The sequence below is a fragment of the Xiphias gladius genome, chromosome 14 (assembly GCF_016859285.1).
Source record: "Xiphias gladius isolate SHS-SW01 ecotype Sanya breed wild chromosome 14, ASM1685928v1, whole genome shotgun sequence".
Classification (NCBI taxonomy): Eukaryota; Metazoa; Chordata; class Actinopteri; order Istiophoriformes; family Xiphiidae; genus Xiphias; species Xiphias gladius.
In genome coordinates, this window is record NC_053413.1 from 13,713,040 (window position 1) to 13,734,341 (window position 21,302).

The following is a 21,302-nucleotide window of genomic DNA, read 5'->3' on the forward strand; positions in this document are numbered from 1 at the left end:
CCATGCATTTATATTACAATACTGCATGTTATTAATCTTGTGTTTTCTCTCTCCTGTAGTTTTTACTTTTCCTCGCTGTCCTCTGACTCCCTGTCCTCATTCTGCAGGTATTTCTGACTCCAGAGCTACAGGATCCAGATCTGACATTACTACTTAATACTAATAATAATAATAATAATAATTGGTGCATTATTATTAATATTATTACATCTATAAATATCACTATTTTTATTACGATTATAACAACTAGACTGATAGTGCTTGAGTACAACATATAAAGCTGTTCCTGGTTTCTCAGCCGCCCTCCTCTCTGCCCCATTTCTCTCCTCTCAACCCAACTGGTTGAGGCAGAAGGCTGCCCACCCTGAGTCCCGGTTCTGTCAGAGGTTTCTTACTGTTAAACTGAGTTTTTCCTCTCCACTGTTGCCAAGTGCTTCCTCATGGTGGGAACTATTGGGTTTCTCTCTATAATATCTTACAGTCTTGACCTCTCTCTCAAAGTACCTTGAGATAATGTATGTCATGATCTGGCGCTATACAGTATAAATAAAATTGAATTGAAATGACAGGGAATATAGACATGACTGGTGCTCTGATGAATCATATCTTCCCAGCCAATGACACACATGACAAGACAAGACCACAAAATGGAAAGGAGAGTTCAGACCAGCCACTCATAGTAGGGAATCAAAATTGTTGCCCAAGAAGCACAGAGGCAAGGCACAAATACACAGCAGGGCAAAACATGCAGCCAGATGATATGTGTTTGTAAGTTGAATTTTTGGAAATAGTGAAGGCCAAGTCATCTTGTTTTCCAAGTGTAATAATGCACATTTAAGACAATGAACCACATCTTACATATTTTGCATAAAACACTGTAGCACAAACAATTTAAAGAAAAGGAAATTATATTATTATATTGGCTGAATTAAGTTTGTTATACTCACGTGATTAATATGGTTGTACTCAATTAGACTTTCTTTTCTTTACACGCAACAACAATGCCGTTGCTGCCAAAAATTGTGATTCAAGAGTCTGTGTAAGCTATTTAAATGGCTGCATCCCCAACCATATCCCATAATAAATCCCATTTACACAACTATTTAGAGAAAGTTTGGGAATTTTTTTTCTAACAACTAAATATAGGGCATCACGGTGGTGCAGTGGTTAGCACTATTGCCTCACAGTGAGAAGCTTCTGTGTTAGAACCAACAACCTTCAGCTTCAGTGTGGCGTTTGCATGATAGTCCACGTGGGTTTCCTCTGCGTACTCCAGGTACTCCAGCTTCCACCCATAGTCCAAAGACATGCAGATTAGGTTAATTGGCAACTCTAAATTGCAGTAGGTGTGAATGTGAGCGTGTCTGGTTGTTTATCTCTATATGTAAGCCCTGCCTCTTGCCCAGTGTCAGCAGGGATTGGCTCCAGCCCCCCTGCGAATCTAAAAGGTTAAGTGGTAGAGCTAATGGATGGATCGACAACTTAAAGTCTCTTGGGTCACCTTTCTTAAATTTCATCAAAATATGAGTTATAAGTTATAATTCTGCTGTATCACATCATATTGTAATTAAAAATACACTACATCATAAAAATTTGAGCCTAATGATTTGCAAGAATAAATTAAACATTTTGTCAGTCTAAGTATGTCTTTTTTATGAATAACGTGAATACAAATTATTTATTGTCACTGAGCAGACTTCACTTGATGAAGCTAGATCTGTTTTGACACACCCAATTTTATTTTATTTTTTCTCAAAAAGAGCGCATTTCCACTTGTTGCACCACACCTCCTACTTTTGCCCCTTATGAGCTGCGTGGAGCTTGAAAATACCAAGCAAATGGACAAAGGTCAATTCAGGTTCATATGTAGCAGTATGCTTGCCTCAGTTTTTGCTCCAGCAAAGGACCAAAATTAGCTAAATGTTTACATGTACATATGTCTTTGTGTGTGTCTTTGTAAAACATATTGTGACAGATTTTAAATAACCATATGTCCCTACAATAAACTGCAACCGACTTTGTGTGTGACTGTAATGTGCTACCTTGTATCTTTCACTCATCTGGATGAGTAAAAATGGCATTCAGCTAAATACATACTAAAATTCTGCAATATCATGATATGAATTCTCTCCAGGGCTACAGTAAATTGTAGTTGTCACTCCCCATGTCTCCCATGCACTTATATGATGATTTCACATTTATGATGAGGTACTCAAAGGGACTGCCTGACTACTGGCTACTGCTACAGGTGGACTTACAGACTGGTATGCATAGCTGCCCTGGTATTGAGAGGGCTTTAAGGTGCCATCTGTGTTGTAAAAGACCACAGCCAAGTTTTCTCCCTTGGATACTACTATAAAGAGTGCCCCTGTGCTCAAAATAAACACTTCTGCACATTGTTTACTCATCCACCCTTTGAATGGTCTGAGGCCGGCACTTCTCTACTTTCAAACTGTGTGTTTTTATGATGTGAAACAGGCCTTGAGGGACCAACAGAAGGTCCCTGTGTTGAGATACTGATCACAGCCAGCAGAGCTGGTAGAAAGAAATAAGGGTTGTGTGAGTTGGTGAGACATGAAATAAAACATGTTATAAGGACTGATACTGTCTAGCTGCGAGACTGAGGGAGTCATAGATAGACTGTGTGTTAGTGTGTATGTGTGCATGCAGTGCAGCTTGGGAGATGTATCCACAATGACTTGTTTGAGAAGATACAATATGAATACGTGGAAGCTTTTCTTCTACTGACTAAAGAATAGCCTACACACCCACACTACCTTCTACAATAGCTATAATAAATAAGATGACTCTGTATCTATAAGGCTATAGATGTGACAGAGTAGGGTGTCATTTATGAACATATGTACTTGCATGTGCACACTAGTCTGGAGCATTATGTCCTCCAAGCCAGTACAAGGATTACAGTAGGCCAGATAATTACCTTGACATAGTTCCATTTAATACTGCATTACTAAGGGAAGAGGGAACTGGCCAGCTGACTGCTGAGCTCTGTAAAGCACCCTCAACTGACTCCAGAACTGACGACAGAGTTGAAGTGGGGAAAAAAAAAACTTGGAGAAAAGAACAGAATATTTATGCACTTTGACGGCTCACTCCTCTTTCTCTTTGAAAACAGAACAAGGAGAGAGGAGAGGGTAGACGAGTCCCCAGTGAAGAGGGGAGCAAAGAAGAAGGAAAAAACTAAATGGGATGATGAGGAGAATGGAAAAATAGAGAACCCTGTCCTATGAGTAAGGAATTTGGATGGATTTTGTTTGTGTTACGAGGCGCAGACAGTGTTTGACAGGGCTCAAGGAGGCTGTCAGGGGACAGGCCACAGATATGAGTTTTGTGTGAGAGCCACGAGATTCAGAGCCAGTGTGGTACGAATCCAGAATGTAGAATTCCATGAGAACAATCCTATTTTTGTTGTTATTTCCTATATTTGTGTTGATTCAGTTAAATTCCAAAGATTTTCCTCATTCATTGGTTAGTGGCTGGCAGTGGTGGTTTCCAAGATGTAAACCTGCATATGCAGCATGCTTTTACATCATTTACAACACTGTATTGTGCCCGTGTCTGCAATCCTTCATTCCCTCTAAGACTAATTCTTCAAATGTGCAGATTCAATTCTTAGTTTGCCCAATGTATTGATGGGATTTCTTTATAGAATGTATCTTTGTCATTAGTCATTCTTTCCCATCACTCCCTTCCCTACTCCACTGTTCCTCACACCAGGAAGCTCCATCACTGCATCCTTTCTCCCCTATGGAGCAATCAGCGCTGGTTTCACTGCCACGCGGCTTGTCATTCTCCTCCTCTGACTCAAACACTCAGAAACCCACTGGCCCAGCATGCTGACCTCTCCCCACCGCATCATTCTCACACATACACGTTAATTCTTTTTCACACATGCACACCCATGGGGAGGTAGAGGAAAAACAGACTGGGGCCTGGAGCCGGGAGATGGGAGCAGGAGGGGATGCAGTGCAATGCAAACCATTGTCCCAAATCCGCCTATGCTGGGTAGCCAACCTGAGAGGAGTGGGCTTCACACTGCGAGACAGAATACTTGGTGTGCCTCCCCTCAGGCATGAGCGGGAATCAGCACAAGACAGAAGACAGGGATAAAGGAGGGGCGGAAGGTGGAGGGAGGTGAAGTTTGAAGTGCATCCTTGGCATATCCCTGAAGGAAAAGATGGGGGGAAGGTATAGTGTGGGGCCCCCCGCTGACAGCGCCAGGCACTGGACAATCCATCAGCAAGTTAATCAGGCTAATCTGCAGCACAAAGGAACCCATGCCTCCAACGCCGGCATGAAGAGCTATAGCTTCAGCTTCTGCTAGTACAGATTGGCCTGATTTAAGCTACTCATGCATTGCTCTTATCAGGACCCGCAATATTAAAAAGATTCTTACTAGGACGATCTTACTGGCCACCCCTGCTGAGATCTAGGGCACCCTGAGCATCAAGCTCAGCTACTACGGTATGGTTCAACCTTCAGAGAAGGCTTTGATTGGGCTGTTGCAAATGAATTATCTTAACTCAAATTGAGAAGGAACTGAAGTTGGTTTAAGCTGTTAATGTTAAAAGGGGCAGTTGAAAACATATTTCTCAGTAGGACATTTTGAGAGTATGCATTGGAAATAAAAAGCATTTTTCAATGAATTAGGATACAGCCTAATGAATAATGTAATGAATATTTTATTCAATAGTGCGCTGTGTAATTGTGATTGTAATAGTGGGCATTTTTGTCTTTCTTTTTTTTTTTTTTAACTTATGAACAGTTATGTAACTAAGCTTCTAGACTAGGGTATCATTAAAAACCCATATAGTCTAGCATAAATGTTAAGATATACAGAGGATTTTAGTTATACAGAGCAAGAGAGGAAAAAGAAAAGAAAAGAGAAGACTAGAGAGGAAATGGCATGATTGCATTTGGAAACTGAACACAGACCAAAGGGATCTGTGCAAGGGGCTCTACTGGGGACCTATTGTGGAGATTGCTTGGGAAAAATTTAAGGCTTCAAGGTAGAGGCAGATGCTATATTTGATGGAGCGTTCACCAATTCACCAGAGAGCTATGTAGTATACCATGGGAGGGCGGAGAAAACTCAAGGTGAAAATGGGGTGTCATCCATTGAGAACATCCAAAGCCTAAAGGTGTGGATGGTTACACTTGGGAAATGTTCAAACAGTGAGACAGACAGCCATGCTGCACTGAGGCTCCTCTGCAGCTTTAAGGCAGTTATTCGGACTTATAAAAAGGATACATGGCAAAAGAGGTGCATTCAATACATGTTTTAGTCGTGAAGGCTGCACTATGCAGCTGCGAACCGATTAGGAAACTAGTGTGGTCCTGAGCTCATTCCTGAGACTAATTAGGCAGGTCTGTGAATGAACCAGGGCTAAATGAATACATAACTACACCAATAATGCTTCCAGGTCTCCCGTTGTGAGGAGAACGAACCATTAAGTCACTCCCCAGTGGCAGTGAAGGAGGAGAGGTAAACAAACTTTTGGGGTCTACCAGTGCTCTCCTTCTGTGTAACTAGGCGTCAGCAGGGACAGCAGGAAGGCTTAGCATATTGCTTTTACATCATATTAAGATAACTATGATGCTGTGAGAGGTCTTATTGGATCTCCAGCGGATAACGGCAGGATGGTGTTGTAGCATCGCAGCATCTGCCTGAGTAATTAGGACTTCAGGGGATGATAGATAGAAAGAAAGAACAACAGCAAGACAGAGAGACGGAGAGAAGGCGATAACTGAGGGGAAACAGAAAGGAAGCACAGTGATGGAGACGTCAATGATGGAAACCCTGCAATGTAATAATTATAACAAGACTGAGAAGACAGCTATGGCTCTAAATACATGCTCATTTAAATGCTACAGCATGTTCTGGTTTGATGACACTCAGAAAGAGACACAGAAGGAGAAAAAAAAAATATCTCTACACTGTTGTTATGAAAATGTATTGGTTTATATTCATTAGCAATCTATTCAATATTATGTCACATATACATTTACACTAAAACAGACAATGCATACATGGATATGACTATTACTTGTCCTACAATAATGTGGGTGAGAGTGTTAATGTGTGTATGTAATGTTGTATGCAATATATTCACTTGTGCATGGTTCATCCGGCTGATCAGCATCCCCACGGTAGTAGCCGTTGCGGCACACACAGATGGTGGCAGCCTCAGCTGTGGAGCGGCTGTTAGGAGGACACTGTAGACACAGACCAGGACCCTGGGTTGACTTGAAGGTACCCGGTGGGCATGCTGTGAGGACAGAAAAACAATGTCAGATAATGAATGGAAAAAAAAAAAAAAATCATAATTCAAGTGCCTGGCTCATGCATGGCCGATAGAATGGTGAGAGTTGTATACAGAAACAGAAAAGAGTTTTTGTTTGTATTTTTCACCTCCAGTTGCAATATTTTATCAAACACTTGCTCAGTTTGTATTCTAATCATATAATATTACTGTTTAATCACATTGATAATGACATAAAATGGTTGGCTAGTTTGTTTTGCTTTCCTTTCCATTATGTTTTTTAGATTAAGAATATAGCCTGCTGACTATATCGCCTCTCCCAGATGCAAAGAACACGCATGCATGTCAGTCGTCAGCTGGAAACCAGCTGTAGCATTCGCACTGGGTTCAGGTACAAATTTAACAGACGTCGTGAGGCAAAGTAAGGCTTCACATAATTCTGTCATTGCTGGCACTTCGTAGACGTAGCTGTGACGTGTCAGAGTTCAAAATGTTAAAGGCCATGGTGGAGTACAAAGATTATTGTGGCTGATATCACTGCACCTAAGTCCAGGCAATAACCTGATCCATTTACCCTCATATCCCAAAAGAATACAAAGCTGAGGGGTTTTTGGCTGTGTCAAAGGATTTACTGACTATAATAACTATGATAAATGTCTAATATTTTAGCAGGCTTAGTGATGGGGGAGGAAACTATGGTGTTGCTGCGCTAGGGATAGAGGTTATAAATTTAATGGCACAAGTATCTTACGGTTTCTCTAGCTGCGTCTGTTTGCCTGAGTAAAAGATTGTAAAGGCTTGACACTGGCCGAAGAATGGGATGTAGGAAATACTCATGCTTGTGTAAAGACACAAGTTATATTCCTTTTCTCAGAGACTAAACTATGATAGTAGCATTTGGATAGTATGTAAAAAGGAGAATTGTAATGGATAGTAAGTATTTGCAGCCAAGATATTAATCAAGAGCAAAGGTTTCACAGACGGTCTGCAGACGGAAAAATCAGCAGAACAAAATGATGAGCCAATGATGAGCCAGATATTAAAGGCAAAAGAGATCTGTTAAAATAGTATTGAATTTGCTTACCACAAAATGGTTCTATTGTATCTGACTAAGAGCCCTCTTTTCCAATATTTATGAAGAGCTTGGTAAATGGATAGTTATTTAAAGTAATAATGACCAAGGAGATGGTCCCTTTCCTCCTCACTGCTGGGTCAAACAGTGGAGAGTATAGTACATTGGCAATGTGAGAAAAACCTTTAGACCTTTGTATCAACAGGCTTTTAAGATTTAATTAAAAAATGTTATGCTTCATTAAAAATGCACTGAGAGGCTGGGTTTGGAAGCCGGAGTCTACTTTACTAAGCTGTAAAAAGGGAAGGTTCCTGTTTTTATGACTCTTCCATTTATACCATTCAGCCAGCCTCTCAGATGGGCTGTTAGCGAAGGATAGATAGATCAAGAAAAAGCAAGAAAGAAAGCAGGTGAAGGAGAAAGAGGAGGTATCACGCACACACAGAACTCAAGTTGCTGCCCCCAACAGCGCCTGCTCTCCCATCTCCTTTAGTGTGGCTAACAGACACACCCAAGGCTAACTGACTGACCTCATGTCTAGTCACACAACATTGTCTGCAAACGGCCAGACCATCACATACAAAAACACATACATGATCAGACCACAACAACCACAAACAGCTTACAAAACAATCTTAAGAGCTGGGGGCAGATCACAGATGTAGCGCACAAGGATATCTCCTTGAGCAAAATACATTGCTATGCTGTCGAGGATCCAGAGCTGTCTTGAAACTATAGATACATGTATGGATGAATATAGAGGAATTCTACAGGGTTTGTAAGCGAGTACTATAAAGCTAATAATGTTTCTATAGGGGAGTGTGAGCCTCTTTTTTAGTGTTTGGGAGTGGAAGTGTGTGTGACCTCTCTTGACTTGTAATACACAGATTTCATGTGCGAAAAGATCAAGCTCCTTTTAATACAAGAACATTGTGAGTCTTAAAAATTCTCCCTGGACATATGGGGAAGCACAAACCAGCTGCAGAGCCATTTTATAAAGCAATAAGTTCCAAAGATATCAGAGATTACAAGACGATAAAACACAGATCAAAAATTCATTTTCAGCAGGAGATGGGAAGAGACCTTATGTGTCATCATCTTTGCATACACCATCTCACACACGCGCACACATGCGCAGATGCACACACACACACACACACACACACACACACACACACACACACACACACACACACACACACACACACACACACACACACACACACACACACACACACTTAAATCTATTGCCCTGACTCTTAAGAAAAGGGATCACAATAAGTTGTTCAGTGTGTGTTTAATGGGGTCTGACCAGAATATGTGCATCGGGTTCTGCCCTCAGGTTGTGTCTTTACAGACAGACAGTAGCTAGCCTGGACACTCGTAAATGGGCAAGAGCGAAGAGAAAAGAGGGGGAGGCTGTGCTGAATCAGGCATCTGAGATAGCAATGCTGCTAAAGTGCCTCAAGGCAAACTTGTGAGCAGAACAATGCACACTCTTATACTCATGTACACACACACTCAAATAAACATACACACTCTATAACCCTGAGAAACACTTCCATATTGGCATCAATGCTATCCTCACCTCCAGAATACATTCACTGGACTGATTTACACAGCGACACATGTAACCACTGCTGACCCCATTAAATGAGATGGCGCACCCACATTTTCCGCCACTTGACTAGCATATGTTCCACAGAAACCTAAGATATTTTACTGGCTCTCCTTGCACAACTGAACATGCTGCGATCAGCATTATAGGAGGGGAGATAAGTGATAGCCAGGCAAAAACAAACAGGCAGCCACACAAACATACATGCAAACACTTCACACACAGCTCAGGACAAATGTCCGTCTAGATCTCCTACCTTGGTGCTGAGGCTCTCTCTCTAAGGCACACATAATATGTGCATGAATCCTAACATTAAACTCATTAATTGGCTGCTCATTGATCTGCCTCAGAGGGCGAGAGGGAGGAGGAAAGAGATATAGGCAAAGTGAGAGAGAGAGAATGAAAAAGTGATGTGAACAATGTTTGCAAACCCTCAGAGGCCTTGTTCTAAGGGCAGACAGCAGTGGGCTGAGTAGTGTAATGCTTCATCGAATTTGGAATTGAGCCCAAAGTCTTTTCTCCTGATTTGTGAATATTTAGATTAGAGGAGGCCTGGAGTTCCTGTCCCGCAGAAAAAAAAGCACAGACCCATCACTCATCAAATGTGTTGGTTTTCAGGGACAGGAGGGGATAGACCATTAGATCAACAAGCAATTAGTCTCCCCAGTGGGAGAATAACCCATAATTGAACTGGTTGCATTCAGAGACAAAACATTCCTCCCTTTCAAGTGGTCTCTGCAGGATTATTTCTGCATTGTTCTCTCCCTCTTCTCTGCCCTGACATCGTTTTTGTCTGTCCCACTGGTAATGAATTGCTCTCTCTCTTTTTCCACATTTCCTCCCCTCGTTCCTTGCTTGCCTTGACTGACAGGTTTGAATCATTGTTAAGGTTGCCTGTCTTTCTCTCTTTCTGTCTCAAGTTCACCATGCAGTGGGCTGACAGAGGTATGGCAGTTGTGGATCATTGCTCACTACTCATCACAGTCTAACTCTGATGACCTCATGTCACAGCAAGCCTGACTGGGAGCAATGAGACAATGATTTCTTAACTGTCAGTCATTTTTCTAGCAGGTGCTGTTCCTCTTAAAATTACTGATGATGACAACAATCTCAATCAAGACAACAAACAAGCATCATAAACAAGCACGTAGATCTACTCTGTATACCAAACATTTACAAATTCCAAGTTAATTTGAATAAATCATTTGATCTACTTTTTACACCACAGTGATTGATTGATTTGCCAGGATAAGTGCTACATGAAAAGATTAGCAAAATGAGCTAGTCTCTGTGAGCTGGCTTCAAAAATGGCTCGTGTAGAGCTGGGAGTTAGTGTTCAGGGGTTAGACTAAGCAATGTGCTTGCTGAGCGTATAATCTATTGCACAATGCAGGCAATACATCATACATGGAAGCACACTGGCAATGTGCTACATAAGGTGCATGTGTTTAGAACGTGAAGGTACAAAATGTATAAAGCCCATAAGAATCTGAGGTAATTGGAGGCATTGGATTTGTGGATGTAGAGGAACAAGAATTATATTAACTGTGTGCAAGATAAAAAGGACAGTTAGGAGTTGCAGGAAGCCACTGCTAAGGATTATGACCAAGATGGGTTTGGAAATGGCTTTCCTACTCAAACCCAATCAAAGTCACAGTACACTAAGCCCTCCCATGACTTCTCCTTTGGCAACGCTCCGAAGTATATTGGAGGTTTGAAACCACCAGAAATGGCTCGGCAGCAAATTGTAGGAAAAGCAATCAAGCATATGCAGCGGTTGGTGTGGAAATGCAGTTGAGTTTATGTGTTGAATCTGAGATTTAAAGGAAAGAGTTTCATTCTATAATATGAGATATTTCTTTCTTAAAATCTTCCTCCACCTCTCCTGTATTACCTGTTAGCACTAAAGTTGAATATATCAAAGCTATGACTCGTGTTAAGACCTTTCTTTCTTAGATAAAATAGCTATTTGCCTAATGTAATCCATGTAGCATTTTCACCAGAATGTAGTTCTAGAGTGTTAAGAACTTTAAATATATATTTACTAGTTTCAGCTTTGAAATACCACCTCTGCCTGTCTGAGGTTTTAAAATATTGTGCAGAGAGGATGAGTGACCAACAGAAGGGCAGAAGTTGTGAATTAGCAACCGTGACCCTTAAGTACAACTCTTGACCCCCCAGTACACCCCTAACCCCGTCCCTTATCCATCACATGGGATGGATCACAGTCTTTAAAGGCTTTGGAGTCATGCATACACCCAATCACTCACAAACACTCACACAGATAGGCTTATGATCGGGTCAAGACCCCAGTTAACCCCTGTTTCACTATTTTGTTGCTCAGTCACTCAGAAAGACAGCTCTCTCCCACTCAAACCACATGAGGCTACGTACACGCCAAGTGTATGCCTTTATAGATTTGTTTAAGTCATTAATCTCAAAATATCAATCAAGTGGTAAAATGAATATGTTTGTTTGACAGAGGGGACACAAAACATGGCCGGACGGCCAAATATCTTAAAACAAAAAGGCAATCAGTGCTGCAGCCTATTGGTATTCACTCTCACTCTTCTGTCATTGTTCATTTTCCAGCCACAATCCACATAACGAGCTGCTTTTCCAACCTAGGTGTTCCATTCTCCACAAGGTCATTGAAAAACACAATACAATTATTTGAGACAGAGGCATGGCTCGAAACAACGGCATGTCAGAATCATCAGAAAATGCCAGCAGGATATTAGAAATCAAAATAAACTGCCCCTTTGGGTTATGATTTATTAATTCAGAGAAACTGATTCAAGAACAATTCATCATATTTCCCATACACTGCGAACATGGGTCAAGAGGGAGTAAATATTTCAGTCCAAGATCTGGGACTCCAATGTATGTAATGTTTCGCAAGTGCGGTCATTCCTTTTTTACTTGAAGGTATCCAGGGTTCACAGTGGTGACATCACTTGGCAAGTCTGGTCAGTGTAAGTCTCCACTACCCCCTGTCATCACCTTCTTATCTCACAGAAAAAAGAATGTAAGGAGGAATAATAGAGGGCCAGAGAGGTTTTCTCAGGAATAAAGGGATGGTTGAGAGAGTGCAGCGCTTGGAGCATACTCTGTCTGCTTTTGTTAAGAGCTGCGGTGCTAAAGAGTTCTTCCCACAGAACACTCCCCCTGGTCATTAATCATCTGTCCATTCTGGCCCTGTCAGAGCCCCTCTTCCAATTTAAAACATGCACCTACACCCACTACGACCCACATGCACACAAACTCACCCACATACACATAAATTTACACACATACAACGTCTTCTAAACTTTCTGCTGCCTTAGTCCAAACACCACTCATCTTGACATACCTGTCCTCTTAACTACCTAATACAGCAATGTCTGATGCTGCAGAAACTTTAGTGAACAAAACTCAAACCCCCTAAAGAAAACTCAGATATTTTCCAATTAGGCTGGCTTTGTAACTCCATCCGCTGCCATACTGGTGTGTAGTCTTGTATGAGAAGAGAGAGGCAATGTCTATAAAGAACACATAAAGACAAAAAAATGTGAAAAAATAGACAAATCTGTGTTAAAGAAAAAAATGGTCTACACTTAATATTTTTTGACACCCAGTGATATACTAATACTCAGTAAATTATAACAATTTAGCCCTGCATGCATGTGAACATGTTACAATGAAAACCATGTCTGACTGGATTCAATAGAGGGCAGTGCGGCAGTAAAATAACTACAAGATGAGACAGTGTCCAGCTAAAGAAACATAAAGAAGCCTGTGTGTGATTTCTCTAAAATAGTCTGCTTCACATACAGATGTGAAATCCAGCAGTCTGACTACAAATGCTAATGAACAGAGTAGGTATCTGCTAGACAGTAAATATAGGAAGACTCTGTTAAAATTAAGGTGTGTATGTGTGTGTGTGTGTATGTGTGTGTGTGTGTGTGTGTGTGTGTGTGTGTGTGTGTGTGTGTGTGTGTGTGTGTGTTTGTAAGCCTTATCAAACCAACGAACAATTTAGCAGACAGCCCACGCCCCTGGGCAGGCTGTTACCATGGTAACCTCACAGCCAGTATTTTTTGGCCCACACTTTCCCTTTGAACAGCCGGCCAATGACAGACCAGTCGACTGGGAAGTCTGGCTCACTGAAAGCGCTTGCATGAGTTGTGTGTCTGCATGTGCATGTGCGTGCATGTGCATGTATGTCTCTGTGTTTGCACAATAGGAGCATGATACAGATCAAGAGACCTATATAATCTCATAGTTCCACACAGACTCGTCATAACCGAATGTTGCGTTGGCAGTTGGCCACTCGGTATCGCACCTGGCACGTTGGTTCAGGTCAATTTTATTTCCAGGAAGATGCAGCTATGTGCCAAGGCACTGGGAATATCTTTCAGACAGAGGAGTGGTCAGAGAGGAGCAGGGGAAATAGAAGACGAGGACGCATTGGTATTCCAGGAAACTCCACTGTGCCAATCCATCCCTGGCTGGCAAGGTAGTAGAGAAAACTACTCTCCAAAACAGATCGCTGCTCAGCAGGCAGTTACATGTGCTTGCACTACAATCTACACTGTAATCAGAGCCTAACAGGGGACTACCAGGCTCTTTGCCCACTTCCAGCTAACACAGAAAAAAAACAGGTAGGGTCAAGAAAGACAGAGACGGAGAGTTACTTGATGAGGGGTGAAATCAGTCAGGGGAAGTTATGTGAGCAAGGAGCATTCTATTATCCGTGTTCGATTGCATTATGATTTCAGTAATAATATGATCGATCTATCCTCCCTCAGATAGCTAACTGAAGTCACAAAAGTTGCTTACATTACCAATTTAGACACATTAATGTGATGGTGTAAGGATATTCACAAACTTTATTGTAAAATTAAATCCTATTTGTCAGCGCTGTCACAGAAAAATGAATATTGAGCTATCTAGATTTTATTACCAGAAATCAGTTGTGTCTTATGTTGAACTGTCTGTGGATCATGATGTATAAAGAAAGATGATCAGAATGAGGATGTAAAATCAGCACTTACAGGACCTGTCAATTACCTTGCAATCCTGTATATGATGAATAAAGTATATATTCCAAGATAAATAAGATTTCTCTTTGTCTCACAACTTGGAGTAGTGAGAGACCATTAGCTTCTTCTCTCTCTGCACTTGTCTCTTTTAAAAAGGATCTAGCTCATTAACTTCATGGCTAAATCAATTAATCTATAGCAGTTAGCCAAAGATGCCCACTCTTGCTCTTTTTGCTCCTTTGCAGTTGCTCGGCTCAACAATGTCCATTACATTTACAGCCTTAAAACCTTTTTCTTCCTTGCTCATAGTTCTGACATGAGGAGAGCTTAACCTGATGAGAAGGTGTAGATTGTAAACAATAAATCAATACGCTTGGAAGGAGTTAGAGACAGAGAGAATAAGCTTTGCTCACCCAGCAATATACCTTTCTCTTCTGTATACAATTAGACACTAACAAAACATACAGAAACACAAAGAAGTCATCAAATCAAATTCAGCAACAGTTGGACTTTTATCAGCCAGTAGAGTCATTTAGCAGCGCAAGGACCCTTTATCTGTGCAGTAGTAAGTGAAAATAAAAGTGGATGTGAACAAAGATCGGGCAGTTGCTTCTAGGAGTTCACAGCTGTAGATGTTCCTTAGTGATACGGTACGGCTACAGCACATAACGATTAGAGCAGTCACACTAAACTGTCAGTCATTACAGAAAACATCATGGGAAAAGAATAAACTGTGCAAATATTGTTGATTATTTTATCAAAATGAACTAATGATAAAAACAAAGAGCTAGTGAATAGTATTATTAATTACCTATAAGTACAAGACAAACAAACTATATGTCTCTTATATATGTCTTATATGTTAATAAATGAACACAAAATTAGTAACAATAGTTAATTCTAATTTTAGATGCTTTTGTTGTATTGAGTTGTTTTTTAAAGCAACATACCTATAATATTGACTGAATATAAACTACATTTTTCATGCTACAATATAATGAGAGTAACTTTCAGGTGTTGTATTGGAGTAAGAGGGATTTTCACAGATCTCGTCAATGAGCCAGCAAGATCTGCCCCATGGACTGCTTTTTTTTTTTTTTTTTTTTACCGGCTGCTTGATTAATTCCTATGAAATAATTAAGAGAAAAAACATTTTATTCATTCATTCATCTTGCAGGTATATATTAAACATATACTTAAAATTCATATTTGTCCTAGTCATCCTATTCTGTTATCCAAAAGCAGTAAACTCTAAACAGTCAAGTGATTGCTGCAGAGCAGCTGTGTTCAAGGAAACAACCAACTCTCTGGTAGCTACAAATCTGTCACCAAAATATCACCCAAACAGATGGACAGTGAGTGAACAGAGTTGGTATGAAGCCTGTGTGCTTATGTTGCAGAGAGACTGTTTCTGTGATAGGAGATAAGATTGTCCTATTACAAGAAGAGGACCTAACATCACCTAGACTATATTTTCCTACATGAACAAACAATTGATCATTTTTTTCACAAGAAAATACCATAAACTTTTATGACATTTTGCTTTGTCACAATAAATGGTAATACATGTTATATGAGCACAATGATCTATTTATTCATGTCAACATTAGCAAAGAAAATGCCTTAAAACAGTTACAGGATTGCATGACATGTGTCAAAACCAAAGTACTTGGAAAACTGTTAAAAGAACTAGAAGTACAGTAATTTAAAGAGAATTTAAACCAGAAAGGTTTCGAATTTGTATGTGCAAATTTGCATTTTAATGAAAAAAAAAAGTTGCAAAAAGAAAAATTTGATGTTAATACAGTGGTAATTACATAGCCTCCATCGTAATCTAGTTGAAAAACCTTGATCTCAAAAACACATGATCACCAGTCCATGTAACATTAAAATGCGTTAAGAATCATTCAAGCAAGGCTTAAAAGTAGTTTCAAATACCCAGGTACCCTAAAATACCCAGCCACTTGGCTCAGGGTTAAGGCCCCACAGATAATTAAAAAAATAGAGGCCTGTTAAGGGGAATGAGTAGTTATGCACATTTGAACGTAGGAGAGGAGTAGAATGATAAAACAGCTCAAAAACAAAGGTCCCTTCAGTGTTTACTATTCCCTAATTTGATTCCTAATTGAGCATACAGAAAACAATGTTTACTGCGAAATATTCTGGCAAAGACAAACACCCATGGTAGAATCACATGGCTGAACACTGCCTACTCTTCCCACTAATGATCTCCAAGACAGTACGCACGGGAGACCCCAACATCCTCAACACCTTCACCACATAGAAATGTGGTGACATGTCTCCGACCAATAGTAGTAATAAGTGTCTGTACCCTGTCATGCTGATGATGACATTTTCACACAATGCAAAGAGGCTATCAAATGCAATATGAGGCCAGAGGTTAGCAGTAAAGTGGATTTGGAGGTGGATGACAAGAAAGTTAAAGAGCGGAAAAACATAACTCTGGCCTTTTGTAATGCAATACTGAGTTTAGAGGCTACCCTAAGGCTGTAGAATACATTACTGATGACAGGACAAGAGGTGGATAGGAGAGGTTGGAGAACAGAAGAGTGGGGGGATGGCGTGAGCAACACATTGATGTTGAGGTCATCAGGAGCAGCACTGCACCCTGGGATTATGATGAAATCAACTACCACAAGAACAGCTATATCAATAGAATTATGCATGCGCCAGCAAGATGTTCCTCCAGCTGCACTAGCATGTACGCTGTTCATTGCCCCTGCTGCTATTATGCCTAATGGGAAGTAATGATAAAATGCTCTGCATCAAAAGAGAAAGCACAAATTATGTGTGAAGTGTGGGGGAGGAAAGTGACCAGGATCAGGGAAATAGAGTGTGAGAAAGGGAGAGATAGAGAAGTGGGGAAGTGAGAGCACAACAAAGTGAGAAGGCACTCAGGAGTGCACTTTGTCACTCAAATTGTTGGTGGCAGAGTCCCACAATATGTGTGTCGTGTAAAGCAGCCATTTCTCATTGCATACTTAGTGACAGTCAAGCTATTATTTCTAAGGCTGACAATAGGCAACAGGGAATAAAAAGGCTGGATAATAAATGCTGTTTAGAGCAACTATGCATCCGTCGTGCCCAACTGAGACAGATCCATTTATGATTTAGGACGGGTGTGCTTTTATACATACAAAAACAACGATTCTGTTGATATCAGGCCCAGGCATGACCAGAAAAACTCAAAAGATGAACAATGTCCACGAAAAGATATTTTGCTTATCCCGTACAAAGACAAACAGATGTGTCCATCAAGTATTCTGTTGCATTGTGTGAATGAAAAGAGGCTGACCCCATTTGCTGGCACACAATGCACCTGCAGCTGTGAAATCCTCTGAAGGTAACCAGGCCGACAGCACATCTATATTCATGTCATATTTACATCTGCATGACCTCTATACAACCTTATCAGAAATACGTATCCTGTTCCAGACAAACTGACACACCCTAACACACAGAAATGGCGAACTGCAGCCCCTAGCCTACCTGTCCAAATCAGGACAGCACTGACCTTTATCTGCCAGACTTAGTCAATATGCCTTGAGCTATGAAACCGGCAAACATATGTGTTCAATTTGTGTGATGTGTTGTTTGTGTGTGTCTTAAGGGGGCACATCCATGTGGGACCTCCTTACACTGCATGCGCATCTTCACGCATAACAGATTGATGAAGACCAGAAGTCATTCATTCGAATGATGGACAGTGATGGACTAGTGTTGATGGATGACCAAGATATCGGACTTTACTGTGAAAAGCCACCAGAGCAGCTGGAAGTTGGAAGCTGACGGTGGAGATTTCTAAGCATCAAGCAGTTTCACAGCAAGCTTTCTGATATTTGGCCACACTGATAGTGTGTGGTTATTAAAGTCCAATAAATTCCATAAAAATCAATAAAATTTTCCTATGTGAAGAAGGAATACAGGGTCAAAGGCATACATAAATAAAATATTTCAAAATAGTCCCCAAAAATCCCATTCGAATTCTTTGAAAGCAGGAAAAGGCTGAAAGAGACATGGGAAATACATTTTTCAAATGTAACATAAACTCTTTTGAATTTATTCTATTCTTTATTCCCCTCTGTTTTGATGTGTCAGGTTTCTTGGGTATTTTGGTTGTAAATATCTGTTTAAATATTTTGAATATTCATCTGTACCTAAATCTAGTATTTTTGATTAAGTTTTTATGTCTAGATGCCTTACAATGATTCGTTAATAATGGTGTTTAAAAAGTATTTGGGGGTTAATTTCACTGAGATAAAGGCAAATTTAAATTCCCAGAAAGTTATCAGCTTTATCAGTGAGGGAAATTTGCTTTGCTGGTTTGGGGGCCAGGGAAGTGTCAATAAAACTGCTCAGTAAACCAAGAACAAAGATGTGCATATAGTCTTAGTGTTTAATTGTGCATGTGTGTGAGTGGTTTACCTATTCTTGTGTGTGGCACATTCTCATTGCAGACTTTGTGAAAGACAGCCACACCTTGTCCAACAGAGGGAGAAAAACCCAACACAAGCACCTGGGGAAACTGGTTTAACTGTATAAATGGCAGAAATCCATTAACATGTGGGCAAGGTCTGACAAGGTATGGTAGCACAAGTGTGTGCTTGTGTGTGTTTTAAGGAGAGAAAGTGTGAACCTGTACTGTATGTAAATGGGGGGAGACATGAAAGAGAGATTTGATTTCTGATGTTTCATACCAATCATCAAATCAATTCCAGCAGACCACGCACAATTTAAAAAAATACTTTAAGGAAAAGGGTGCACAAATATGACAACAATGACAACAGTTATTTCATTAGGTTATATTGTGTTAGATTTTGAATATATGCAAGTTTATTGCATTACTAGCCACAGTCACATTCTCTCTTGAAAATGTTCTATTACTTCCATGTTAACACACAATAAGGTTTACAAAACAAGTCCAGGCTTGAACTGAGTATGTTTTCTTCTCTCAAAGGTGGAATTGCTCTCCTTGGAACTATTATAACTATACAAGCTGAGCAGCACATCATATACACACTGTGGTAGAGTTGTTGTAAAAACAACAGCTTCACTAAATGTTAAATGCCTCATTTACTGATGCAGGGCTACTGTAGGTGATGACCTGGGCTCATTTATGGGTGTGCATGTTAACAGTCAGCAAAACTGGAACTTAAATCAAACACAATTACACATATAGTCACATGTATGCACCACAACCCTGTAATTGCATGGCGACAAATTGCACAAATGAATACACTCACAGATGTATGCACCTGGCAGTGCATAACTGCAAAAACAGGGTCCATTAAATGTGACATGCCCTGACATCATATATGCATGAATTCACATACACACATCCAAAGCATAGCAGAGAAAAGTTGGGCACCTCTGTGGATGTCATGTGTTGTCACATGTCAATATGCACGCATTCTTGTAGTCACAATGTATACATACATTTTGCATGCAAATGCAAGGGCCCTTCTAAACTCTGTATGGATATGCGCCCAAAAACATGCACATTACCATGTATGCATCAACACACCTACTCTGACACATGCTGAGTACTGTAGGAAACCCTTTGGTGCACACAAATGTACAGGCTAACCTCACACACACATGCACACGTATACACACACACACTCACACATATACATATACATACACACACACCTACCTACCTTTGAAAGCACACCTTGGGCAGGACATATTGGATTAGGAGTGATTTTTTTTTTCTTGGCTCCGTCTCAGAGGTGCTAGATTAAATGCCATTCCCACTTTACTACAGATGGCTCGAAAATAAATCATACTATCCATATACACACACATGAAGAAATTTGCACGCAAACTCACACACTCATCTCACACACACACACACACACACACACACACACACACACACACACACACACACACACACACACACACACACACACACACACACACACACACACACACACACACACACACACACACAAAAAACACATACACACATAAATACAGAGAAATGCTCACACGGGGAGATATATAACATGTTGGCACACCCAAACACTAAAGCACCTGTATGGTCCAGCGAGTCTGCTCTTTGTATTTCAATCGCTGAATCGATGGTTCTAAATTGATTGTAGCTGAGCAGGGGCCAGAGATGTTCCCCCTGGCTCGCTGCCCTGGCCCTCTATTGATTAGATCTGAGAGAGCCAATTGCTTTCACACTGGATTAAGGTGTTCCGGGGCAGTGAGCAGGGAGAGAGAAACAGAGAAAGAGAGAGACATACAGAGAAAAAAAGAGAGAGAGAAAGAATGAGCTTTGCAGCCTGAGAGACGCACCAACAAAGCACTGAGATCAGGCCAACAACGTTACTAATTAGTTAACAATCCATTTCCAGGAGGAGAATCTTACCAACATTTGGGTGTTTCATACACACGAAAAATGTAGAAGCAAATAATAAGGGCTTACAGTACTTTTGAATTAGACACACATGCCATAGATATGCAAATCAGTTTATACACGCAGACTCTCTATAACACAAACATTCACACATAATGTGCGCAGACACATACAACATGCACATATGCCTGCAAACACATACACATGCGCACACGCGCGCGTGTGCTCTCTCGCTGTCTCTCTCTCACACACACACACACACACACACACACACACACACACACACACACACACACACACACACACACACACACACACACACACACACACACACACACACCTCTATGTTGCAATCCGTCAGATCAGAAGGCACTAACACAGATCAAGGGTGTAATCTCATTTGACCCTGGAGCTAAGTAGCCCAGGGCAACAGCATTACACTTCAAAGCTTCACTCTGAGTTTGTTACACATTACAGCTCCAAAGTCTTATGCACTGTAACCTAGAGGAATCAAACCAAACTTTACCATCAGCCGGCATCACAGGATCTGTTCTGACCTGGATTAAATGATGAATAAACTAGAAGTGGATAAATCGTTTCTTGACAATGTAGCTCTTCTCCTATATCTGTCTCTCAAATCTACATTCATCTCCCTTTTCGTCACACTCGTATTCCACTCGGGGCAATGTTAAGCAGGACAGCCACTCAACACCCCATCACTCTTCCTCTCCATACAACAATTAGCCGCTCCTGGTAGGGGTTCTTAATGGAAGAATGGGAATGGAGCAACGGGGCTAAGGAGGCCCCAGCCTCAGCCAAAGACGAGTCCTTTTGTCTGGCCTAGGTCTCAGTCTCAAATCATTTCGACAAAGGACAGGCTTCCAATCCAGATTAAGCACTTATGAAAACGAAGAAC

General features: G+C 40.8%; 1 protein-coding gene across 2 annotated transcripts in view; it reads right to left on the reverse strand.

Annotated features, from left to right (window-relative positions):
- The window catches only part of LOC120798769 (ephrin type-B receptor 1-B), a 150,968-nt gene that overhangs the window by 56,921 nt on the left and 72,745 nt on the right, over positions 1 to 21,302 (reverse strand). For both annotated transcript variants that reach the window (XM_040143387.1, XM_040143386.1), the window contains exon 4: positions 6,135 to 6,290. In XM_040143387.1, coding sequence (XP_039999321.1) covers positions 6,135 to 6,290 — 156 coding nt within the window. The remainder of the gene's footprint in view (positions 1 to 6,134; positions 6,291 to 21,302) is intronic.